The sequence below is a fragment of the Astatotilapia calliptera genome, unplaced genomic scaffold (assembly GCF_900246225.1).
Source record: "Astatotilapia calliptera unplaced genomic scaffold, fAstCal1.2 U_scaffold_1, whole genome shotgun sequence".
NCBI lineage: Eukaryota > Metazoa > Chordata > Actinopteri > Cichliformes > Cichlidae > Astatotilapia > Astatotilapia calliptera.
The window spans coordinates 419,964-431,850 of record NW_020535618.1 but is presented as its reverse complement, the minus strand read 5'-3'; the positions used below and the strand labels follow the sequence as shown (position 1 = coordinate 431,850).

General features: G+C 43.2%; 1 protein-coding gene across 1 annotated transcript; it reads right to left on the bottom strand.

The window, feature by feature from the left end:
• Nucleotides 1-8,194: 8,194 nt before the first annotated feature.
• LOC113017229 (E3 ubiquitin/ISG15 ligase TRIM25-like) lies at nt 8,195-11,664 on the bottom strand. The gene is made up of 2 exons (XM_026160384.1): nt 11,459-11,664; nt 8,195-10,748 (listed from the first exon to the last, which is right to left on the bottom strand). The coding sequence occupies exon 2, from the start codon at nt 10,450-10,452 to the stop codon at nt 8,779-8,781; it is 1,674 nt and encodes a 557-aa protein (XP_026016169.1). The 5' UTR covers nt 10,453-10,748; nt 11,459-11,664; the 3' UTR covers nt 8,195-8,778.
• Between the last annotated feature and the right edge of the window lie 223 nt (nt 11,665-11,887).

Here is an 11,887-nt window from a genome sequence, read left to right as displayed (position 1 = left end):
GTTGCTCCAACTGTTGCGATTGGTCAGGCGCACAAAAATACAACAAATGTGATATTTTTACATACAAGGCAGAGGTTCCAAAGTGGGGGGCGTGTCCCCTGGGGGCGCAGAGCCATTGCAGGGGGACTGCGGCATGAATAAAAAAAAGAAAAAAAAAAAAAGAATGCTTGGACACTGCTAGCATAATGGACAGGTTTTCTGACAGGGCTCCCACACAAATGCAAGGCAGAGGCTGAAGCATCACCAAATATGTTTCCAAACCAACTTCTTTCCAAGCCAAAGACTAGAAAATATGATGAAGCATATCTTGCCTTTGGCTTCACCAGCACAAGTGCCGAGGTAGGTCTCTCGACAGAATTATTATTATGTTGTGTGATGAACTCTGTATTCCTCGTTATTTATTGCAATTTACTTTTATTTGTTCAATTGTTTACCAAAGGTTTAAGGTGTGAAATGACTGCAATGGAATTTGAAAACAAAATATGGGTGTGCGTTGTTGGAGGATGTGTTTGTTTCAAAGTTTTCTGAGCTTTCTGAACTGTTTGTCCTCCTCAATAGTAAAGGGCTGGGAATCCTCCATCATTATATTGACCAAGACCTCATCCACATCATTCATCTCTGCTGATGATAAAACAAAAATACAATATTCATTTGGAGATGTCTGTAATTACTCATATTTAAAATATAAATTAAAGTTGTATAATACAAGCATACCATGTGATTTTTAAAGGTTTTAGCCAGGTTGGTCTCCTTGTTTTCCTGCAAGTCTCTCTAATACTGCAACAGAGCTGAGATTTTATTGTTCAACACAGCTAAGTATTTACAAGTATTTATTAGTATGTGCAGAACTTATTAGGATACATCAGCTCCTAATAAGTATGCTCAGACAGGTGAAAAATACACCTTTCTTGCAATTTCCATTAGATAAAAAGAAGTTTAAAAAACAAACAAACAATAAAGTCAAAAGTCCACAAAGTGTGACTTGTAAGTTGTAACTGCCCCCTATTTTAATGTCACGCCAAACGCGCTAACCCGTTCATAAATTTGTCACGTGGTATGGCCAGATTTTTTTTTTAAACTTTATTTATCACATTTTAGACATACAGTCAAGTAAAACAGGAATCACATAAAATATAACATTGTGGTAGTACAATGAGGAACAGAGAGAGTGACAAGGACAGTGAGACAAAAGTGAGTACAAAAAATAAAATAAATTAAGGGGAACATAAATAAACAAAAGTTTGCAAGAGCCAAAATCAAGTTAGCAGTTTCAATCGGTTGTAGATGTTAGCAGTCTTGAGAGCCTTAGTGTTTTTTCGTGGTATGGCCAGATCTCGAGACGTCGACGTCAGAAAAGACGTCATCAAAAAGCGCATCAATAGCTTCTAGTCTGTATCCCAATTCAGGGTCTGCAGCCCGTGAGCCAGTCCTCACGGGCCGCGTACTTAAAGACCGCTAAGGCCGGAAGTGCGAGGCTTGTGAAATGGGATGGTCTAGCCTCCGTTGCCTAGCAACCATGATACTAACCACGAGACACGTTACATACAGCTTTGTTTGACAGAAATGAAGGAGAAAAATGTTTTGTTGGTCATTCATTTTGTCATGACATCACCTTGATTAGTTGAGTATCTGAGGCTGAGACCACGGGACTGTAGAACATGATTGTTGGGCTTCATTTCTGTGCTGAACAGTCATTTAAGATTAGTTAGCAAATAACAACTAGTTAATGTTGTTATGTTGTTCATGAGACTAAAGTCATCTCACTGTGGTAATGTAAATATAATATGGCCAATATTATAGTATTGTCAGATATATATATATATATATATATATATATATATATATATATATATATATATATATATTAGGGGTGCAACGATACACAAAATTCACGGTTCGGTTCGGTTCGATACTTTGGTGTCACGGTTCGATATTTTTTCGATACAAAAAAATGTTCATGCCTTTTTAATTTGTCATTTATTAAAATTATAAATATATATTTTAACTCAAAAGTACAGTTTTTAAATTTAACCCTAACCCTTGTGCGTGTTTTTTATTTTGACAGCGAATGCGCACCTGCGGACCACTTATGTGCAGCCCTGGTTATTTAGCTCATCATATCGCAGCCACAGAAATTATTTTGTCCATGAAACCATAAAGCTGCACTTTCTTTTTGCCTTATTTGTCATAACTTCTCCGTTTTGTGGTAAGCTTTTCTTTGGCTGTCACTTCTTCACCCTGACCTGTCTTATTTGGCTCAGCAGAACTAAAATATATACAGTGTTGGGAAGGTTACTTTTAAAATGTATTCCATTACAGAATACAGAATACATGCCCCAAAATGTATTCTGTAACCTATTCCGTTACGTTACTCAATGACAGTAACGTATTCTGAATACTTTGGATTACTTAATATATTGTGGCGAGTTCAGACAAGGAGGAGACGGAGGTATCGTTTGGTCTTGCTTCCCGTGAGCTAGCCAGGGAGCACAGCCGTTTATTACATTTGCAGAAGAACACACTGCCACTAGCTAACTGCTCAGCGCGGCAACCACAACACACATAGGGCGCCCTCTGGCCCCGGAAGGACACACCGTCGCAGCGAGAGGGCGTCACCCGTCACCATGGCAACATACACAAAACATAACTGTACAAGCAGAACCCCGAACAGCCCTGACCCGCTACAATATTATCATGCTTTTTACAACAACGTGAATGTACTATTGCTGTGTGATTTATTACTATTACTGATGGTCCGCGACTCCGAACTGTAGTAAAGGGACCTCTGACTAATGCTGGGCTCACACTGTGCGATTTTTGGCCCATTTTGGGCCGATTTTTGAGTCGTGCGATCGTTTTGACGATCGGCCCGATTTTGGCCTTCATCGTGCGTCGTGCATCGTGTAGTATACGTGGGGTAACGAGAAGCGATTGACACCTCACGACCAGCTCCCGATCATCAATCGCTTGGTCGTGAGGGTGTCACCGCAGTTTGCCACACTGCGCACGCGCAAACACAAATGTCAGCGAAAAAGACGGCGTAGCATGGCAGTGCAGCGTGTGATCTGGACACAAGCGATGGAGGCACAACCTGTAGAACCATCCGAGCCCTTTCGATGTGGCCTCACAAAATTATCACGACCACAACAACCGTGAAAATAGTTGGATCGACACTGCTGCTCAATCACAGCTGCCTGACCAATGTTTTTCATTAGCAATTTAGCAAAGTTGATGGTGGTGGTGTGTCTGTGTGAGTGAAAGACGGAGAGGGAGAGCGAGCGACAGAATTTCTGTTATAACCTTCATTTTTATGGACGCACAGTGTGAGCACTCAGGTCGCATCAGAGCATCGGGCCGTATAGTGTGAGACCCTGCATCGTGACCTATGAACTTCTAACCCCTGCGAGTCAATCGTACAGTTTGAGCAGGAGCTGAATCGCGCGACTGAAAAAAATCGCACAGTGTAAGCCCAGCATAATACGGCGGGGTCCCTGTCGGCTGGTAGCCGAAAAATAGCTCTACTTTGTTGTGTGGGTCAACTTTTCTTGCGACAGACAGAGAGAGGCGTTGAAAGGCTGCTCCAACGGAACTTGTTGTTTTCGGAGGAAAACACGAACACAGTGTACAGTCGAGTCTTAATAGCTTACTTACAACTGGGCTCGTCAGGCACTCTTCTTGGCTGCAGTGGTTATTATTATATTTACATGCTTCCAGCTCCCGTTTTTGCTCGATGACTGCTCGTACCTTTCCACTCCCCTTTTTCTCCCTCCTAGCGCTCACAGACACATAACGTGTATGGCAGTCCATTCTCCCAGCAGCACGGACTACACTGAACATGATGCTACATTCTTTAGAGCTATGCTTGTAGCATTCTGCCTGTTAGCTTAGCACAACAACAACAATAACGAAAAGGCGCTCTCTCACCCAGGAAACACACAGTCGCAGAGAGAGAGAGAGCGCGTCGCCCTGTAACCATGGCAACCGTAACGCTGCCACCTGGAACAAAAGAACGTAGCTGTCAAACAAACCCAAACAGTCCTGACCCGCGACAATATGAAACAGGAAAGTACCGCAGTGTATTCCATTTATTTCAACAAAGTAACTGTATTCTGAATACCACCTTTTTAAACGGTAACTGTAACGGAATACAGTTACTCATATTTTGTATTTTAAATACGTAACGGCGGTACATGTATTCCGTTACTCCCCAACACTGAATATATATCTGTCTGTGAAGGTTCTCAGTCATCCAGGTCATCGTAGGCAAATATATATCCTGCTGCTTTTACACACACACTCACATAAGCTCAGCGATTCTCTGCGCGATCAACCTCTCACATGTTTAAGCTGCGGGAGATTTCACTTGTCATGTTTGCATAGTAAGCTAACAATTAATAAGACGATGTCAGAGGAATTGGTGCACAAATTATCATCACTCACAGATCAGTGCTGTCGCTCTCTATACACAGTTCGCGCGATTGCAAAGTGAAAGCAAAAAAACAAGCGCAAATTCAAACGCGATTTCAATATGTCACATATTGACAGTGGCTCACCGATGCCAATGACATAATTACCCAGCTACATTTCCGAAAGAATGCAAAAGCATTGACATATATTTTTCCTTCCTACAATAGCCCGACGGGCAGGGCAGAGATAGATTTTGGTAGCCCGACTGAAAAAAATCGCTAGCTCCAGGACGTCGGGCTAGCGATTTTGCGAGCCCTGTATCTGATTGAGGAATCACTCATCTTTGGAAAAGAGAGTTTATTACAGAGAAATGTCTCTTTCCAAAATAAAAGCTATACTATCCGCTTCTTCTGGGCTATATTCTCAGCAGCATATTAAACAGCTGTCTAAATGACTCGGCTAAAGTTAGTAGCATGCTTGCTTGTTTTTTTTCTGCTTCCACTTGTCTTTGCACTAGGATGATGTCGGCGTAAATGTGCAGTCATATTCGTTGTGTTCCCACTAGTGCTTTCAGGTTAATCTCGTTGAAATGACCTTAACGCCACAACACGGCAAATCTCCGTTAACGAGCTACCGCCGATCGCCCCCTGCATGGGGCTAGACGGCCAACACGTTAACGAGCTAACTGCGCTAACACACTAGTTCCCACCCATGTAATTGAGCATTGCATGGCACATCCAACATACTGTTTTACTTTAGTCCATGACTCGCTTACCTTCAGGGTCATACGTCACATGAAAACCAAAATAATTCCAAACGCCAGATCTGAATGAGGGTGGGGGAGGGTGGGGGAGGTGCCCTGCGCTCTTCCTTCTGACGATGCTGTCTGTGTTGAGCGCTCAGTGGATCTGCGCTCGACAGTGCAGCCTAGGCGGAGTAGTCGAACGCAGATTCACTGAGCGCTCAACACAGACAGCATCGTCAGAAGGAAAGTTGATAAAATAAATTACAAATGTTGTATTGTTCGATACATACAGTGGGGCAAAAAAGTATTTAGTCAGCCACTGATTGTGCAAGTTCCCCCACTTAAAATGATGACAGAGGTCAGTAATTTGCACCAGAGGTACACTTCAACTGTGAGAGACAGAATGTGAAAAAAAAAATCCATGAATTCACATGGTAGGATTTGTAAAGAATTTATTCGTAAATCAGGGTGGAAAATAAGTATTTGGTCACCTCAAACAAGGAAAATCTCTGGCTCTCACAGACCTGTAACGTCTTCTGTAAGAAGCTTTTCTGTCCCCCACTCGTTACCTGTATGAATGGCACCTGTTTGAACTCATCATCTGTATAAAAGACACCTGTCCACAGCCTCAAACAGTCAGACTCCAAACTCCGCCATGGCCAAGACCAAAGAGCTTTCGAAGGACACCAGGAAAAGTATTGTAGACCTGCACCAGACTGGGAAGAGTGAATCTACAATAGGCAAGCAGCTTGGTGTGAAAAAAATCAACTGTGGGAGCAATCATCAGAAAATGGAAGACATACAAGACCACTGATAATCTCCCACGATCTGGGGCTCCACGCAAGATCTCATCCCGTGGGGTCAAAATGATCATGAGAACGGTGAGCAAAGATCCCAGAACCACATGGGGGGACCTGGTGAATGACCTGCAGAGAGCTGGGACCAAAGTAACAAAGGTCACCATCAGTAACACACTACAACGGCAAGGAATCAAATCCCGCAGTGCCAGACGTGTTCCGCTGCTGAAGCCAGTGCATGTCCAGGCCCGTCTGAAGTTTGCCAGAGAGCACATGGATGATACAGCAGAGGATTGGGAGAATGTCATGTGGTCAGATGAAACCAAAGTAGAACTTTTTGGTATAAACTCAACTCGTCGTGTTTGGAGGAAGAAGAATACTGAGTTGCATCCCAAGAACACCATACCTACTGTGAAGCATGGGGGTGGAAACATCATGCTATGGGGCTGTTTTTCTGCCAAGGGGACAGGGTGACTGATCCGTGTTAAGGACAGAATGAATGGGGCCATGTATCGTGAGATTTTGAGCCAAAACCTCCTTCCATCAGTGAGAACTTTGAAGATGAAACGAGGCTGGGTCTTCCAACATGACAATGATCCAAAACACACCGCCCGGGCAACAAAGGAGTGGCTCCGTAAGAAGCATTTGAAAGTGCTGGAGTGGCCTAGCCAGTCTCCAGACCTCAACCCCATAGAAAATCTGTGGCGGGAGTTGAAAGTCCGTGTTGCTCGGCGACAGCCCCAAAACATCACTGCTCTCGAGAAGATCTGCATGGAGGAATGGGCCAAAATACCAGCTACTGTGTGTGCAAACCTGGTAAAGACCTATAGTAAACGTTTGACCTCTGTTATTGCCAACAAAGGTTATGTTACAAAGTATTGAGTTGTATTTTTGTTATTGACCAAATACTTATTTTCCACCCTGATTTACGAATAAATTCTTTACAAATCCTACCATGTGGATTCATGGATTTTTTTTTCACATTCTGTCTCTCACAGTTGAAGTGTACCTCTGGTGCAAATTACTGACCTCTGTCATCATTTTAAGTGGGGGAACTTGCACAATCGGTGGCTGACTAAATACTTTTTTGCCCCACTGTGTGTGTGTGTGTGTGTATATCTATCTATCTATCTATCTATCTCCATCCATCCATTCGCTTCCGCTTATCCTTTTCAGGGTCGCGGGGGGCGCTGGAGCCTATCCCAGCTGTCATAGGGCGAGAGGCAGGGTACACCCTGGACAGGTCGCCAGTCTGTCGCAGGGCCAACACACAGGGACAGACAACCATTCGCACTCACATTCACACCATGGCAATTTGGATTTTCCAATTAACCTATCCCCTCAAGCTGCATGTCTTTGGACGGTGGGAGGAAGCCGGAGTACCCGGAGAGAACCCACGCAAACACGAGGAGAACATGCAAACTCCACACAGAAAGACCCCCCGGCCTGGTGTTGGAATTGAACTGAGGACCTTCTTGCTGTGCGGCAACAGTGCTAACCACCGTGCCACCATGCTGCCCTACGTACATACATACATACATACATACATACATACATACCAGTACATATAATGGTCAAGGATCAACATGAACCTGTCTTCTCTAGTTGACTTTAATCAACTCTGCAGTGGCTCCAAGTCCATAAAGAAAAAGTCCAGCATAGAGCAGCTGAGTCATTCTTTGTCTAGTTAATAAACTCAGGGCACTTGCTAATGTGGTGTTCAGGTGAGCAGCAATATGCACATGCTGCCTTAGCTGTTATGATGGGTTGTGCTGCCTGTACAGGATGGGATGCATTTGTCCCATGTAATATTGTTGTGAGTGGAGAGGTGTACTTACGGGCAGGTCGTGGCTGGTTAAAGGATGAGACACGACTGTCCTTTCTTGGTTGACACTTGCACTCTATTTGCAACCAGGACGAGAACAAAGGTAAGTCATACATCATATCTCCTTGTTTCCTATAAATGTGCCGTTTGAAGCAAGTAGAATTTGACAACCCACTACAGCAACTACAGAATAAAACCACTAACCAGACTGATGACAGATTTCAAACATGCTGAATATGAAGAGTAGTATAATGTAAACTCACATGATTATCAGCCATAAGAACAAATTCAGATTTATATTGATGATATATAAGGTATATAAATGTTAGTACAGTGTTATGGTCTGTCTAGGCGTGGCAAGACCATAACATAAGAGTGATCCATCCCCATCTGATCCAAAGCAGCACATCACGCAATTAATACTTTTTGACAGTGATTTATTTACAATGAGTGAATTTAGAAACAAAGGAAGGGAGATTATTATAACTTCGAACCTAAGAACAAAATAACAAACAGAAGGGAGCCTATCTCAGGGATAAATCAAACTTACCTATTCAAAAGAATTAAACCAAACCACAACGACTTACCTCCCTAACTAACAAAAACAGGAGAAAACTGTAATCAAACAAAAAGGCGGTCCACCCGTACATGCTCCTGCATTAAACAAACATTACTATACAGTAAACACACAGTCTGCCAGTTGGGATGGGCCGAGGATGAATGACTGGCCGTCCAGGGGGGTGTCTTCTTATATGCTGCCTCCTGGTCATTAGCCAATCGGTACGAACAGTCCCACTGGATGCACCAATCATGGAGACGCACCTGCACACTCAGATTTGAATATTAAAATTACGACAACAGTCGTAACAAAAGTTTGAATCAGTGCAACATTATTTTCACACATCAATGGACCACTGAACTTCTCAGCTTCTAAAATGTAAAGCCTCATTTAGAAACTACACAAGTACATATAATGGTCAGGGATCAACATGAACCTGTCTTCTCTATTTGACTTTAATCAACTCTGCAGTGGCTCCAAGTCCATAAAGAAAAAGTCCAGCATAGAGCGGCTGAGTGAATGTGGTCTGGACTCTGTGGAGGAGAGTCATGGTTTCAGAGACGCTGTAGAAAGACAGAATACCTGCTCTGTGATCCAGGTACACTCCTACTCTGGTGGACGGAGGACCTGAGAGGTGAGTTTGGACATTGTTATGGCGAAATTTATTATTGTCTGTGTACCAATATAATGCCCAAGATTTGTCGTTGCGTCCAAAGAAACATTCATTCACTCTCCCTACTCTGCCGATGTTCTTGTATGTGACTGCTATACAAACTCCTCCCCATCCCCACTCCACCTCCCAGTAACAACGTCCAGTCAGACTCTCTCTACTCAGGACCTGATAACATCCTGTGAATCTGTCTGGATGATCAGAATAAGACTGTTGTTGTTCCATAAATGTTACTTTTCTGTTCCCTTCAGATAATAACAGATGTCTGTGTGCTGTGTTTGGATCCAGTGTGATTTCACGTGAATATTTTAAGAATCCAGCTCTGGTCTTTGGCTCTGCTGGTGACAGTAAAACATCCTCTTCAGTGACTGTCAGTGAGATGTTTGTCCATTCCTCTCTCAGAATGTCCTGTAGTTTATCTCTGGTCTCTGACACAGCTGCTGTCACATCCTCAAAGTAGCTCAGAGGAAGAATATTGATGCTGGATGAGTGTGTAGACTCACTGAGTGCTGACAGTGAGGGGTAGTTGTGTAGAAACTGGTTGTGATCCTCTGTGTGTGAGAGCTGCTCCAGCTCGCCGTCTTTCCTCTTCAGCTCAGCGATCTCCTGCTCCAGCTTCTCCTGAAGCTCTTTGACTCGACTCACTTCAGTTTCCTGCTGGGATCTGACCTTCTTCTTCATATTGGATCTTCTTTTCTGGATGAGACGGATCAGCTCAGTGAACATCTTCTCACTGTCCTCCACTGCTTTATCAGCAGAGCCATTGATGGCCTCCACCTCCTGTTGAAGCAGCTTCACATCTTTCTCTCGCTCCTGGATTCTCTGCTGGATGTTTAGTCGTCTCCCCTCGAGCTCCTTCTGCTTCTCAGTCCTTTCTGCTGCAGCTGGGACCGTTTCATGGCCTTTATGTTCATCCATTGTGCAGAGATAACAGATACTCTGCTGATCAGTACGACAGAAAATCTTCATCACCTCATCATGACGAGAGCAGATGTTCTCCTGGAGCTTCTTGGAGGGGGCCACCAGCTTGTGTTTCTTTAATGGAGCTGCATCATAGTGATGTTGGAGGTGTTTCTCACAGTAAGAGGCCAGACAGACTAAACAGGACTTGATGGCTTTCAGCTTCCTCCCAGTGCAGACATCACAGGCCACATCTTCAGGTCCAGCATAGCAGTGATCAGCTGGAGCAGCTTGGAGTCCAGTCTTCTTCAGCTGCTCCACTAAAGCTGCTAACATAGTGTTTTTCTCCAGGACAGGCCTCGGTGTGAAAGTCTTCCTGCACTGAGGGCAGCTGTGGATTCCCTTCCTGTCCTCTTCATCAAAGTGGGTTTTAATACAGTTCCTGCAGTAGCTGTGTCCACAGGGAATAGTCACCGGATTTATCAGTAGATCCAAACAGATGGAACAAGAGAAGGTTTCTCGGTCCAGCTGAACTCCTTTCTGTGCCATTTCTCCTCTCAGTGTCAGTGACTGTGTGAGTTTCTCTTCCTTATAACTGAAACTAGTCTGAGCTCTGATCTCAAAATGTGAATGGAGCCTGTCAGCTCTTATACATCACCACATGTTGACTGCATGTCAGAATGATAGAAGTGATACAGACGATGGTATCAGATCCACATTAACGTGATGGTATCAATACTTTAGTTTGTGTCTCTCCTTTAACTTAAGTCCGCTTCATCAAACAGCACCTCTCTTCTTCTTCAGATCTTAATGGCATTTGGCAAACACAGATCCATTTTCATCACCTGTGCAGACAAGGGTAAAGCAGTGAAAAGGAAAAAAGAAAATCTTTGAATCAATCAATTACACAATTGGCCTGACAAATTCCTTCCAATTCTAGCAAACTGTTGCATCCAGTAATATGTGTTTTACTGATTTGATTGTTTTCCTAACCAATGTTTCCAAGACAAGTGAGAATCAACAGACACCCCAACATAAAACTGCCAGTCCTTTACTCAGGACATGATATGTGCAATTTAGACATTTGTCATCTTTAAATCACGTCCTCACAGTGAAACTTTTGTCATTCTCTTTAATAAGAAAGAAACAAGTAATCTGAGCTGCTTTGATACTTACAGCATCTCCGTGGTGGGGGGAGGCCTAATCTCATAGCTAATTTATCCACATCTTACTTGGCTCATCAAACATAATAACAACAGACAAGCCGTCACATTTCTCGCTATAATATGCATTTTAAAACAGAACTTTTGTCCCCGTTTCTGTTTTCTTTTTTCTATTTCAGGTACTCCGGATAAAACCCCACAGACGCTCTTTTGTTGTCAGGCAGCAGACTGTGGAGTCCATTAACGCTTATTTGACTGAGTCGTGTGTCTTTATCTTGTTGAAACACATCTCTACAAACACTCATCAGAGAGCCGTTTCTCAGTATTTTAGCACTCTTCATCTCCCTACAGGCGTATTTATCGCTGTTGTTGCTAAATCTGGTTCCACTCACCGAGCCGAAGAGTTTTTCTTCTTGGGCCATTTTTTTATACTTTACATCCCTCTTCGTGTCTCGTTGTCACGGTTACACTGTCCATTTTCTCCACATTACAGATTTCATTTTGCTCTTATTGTGGTTTTCGCCTCGTTTAACTTCGTCGTCGTCGTTTCTTGGCGGTTAGCAAACAACGACGTGGCGCATTACCGCCACCAAGTGGCTTGGAGTGTGGACTAGCGTTAGCTCATAGCAAACAATCAAATAAATAATACAGTTTATTATTATTGTTGTTGTTGTTGTTGTTGTTGTTGATGATGATTATGATGATGATGATGATGATAATAATAATGCTAGAATAAAACACATAACACAACGTTGACAAAAGAAGAGCAATAAACACAAAAGCACAAGATAAAATGAACAAACAGTGGGTTCACAGTGAAT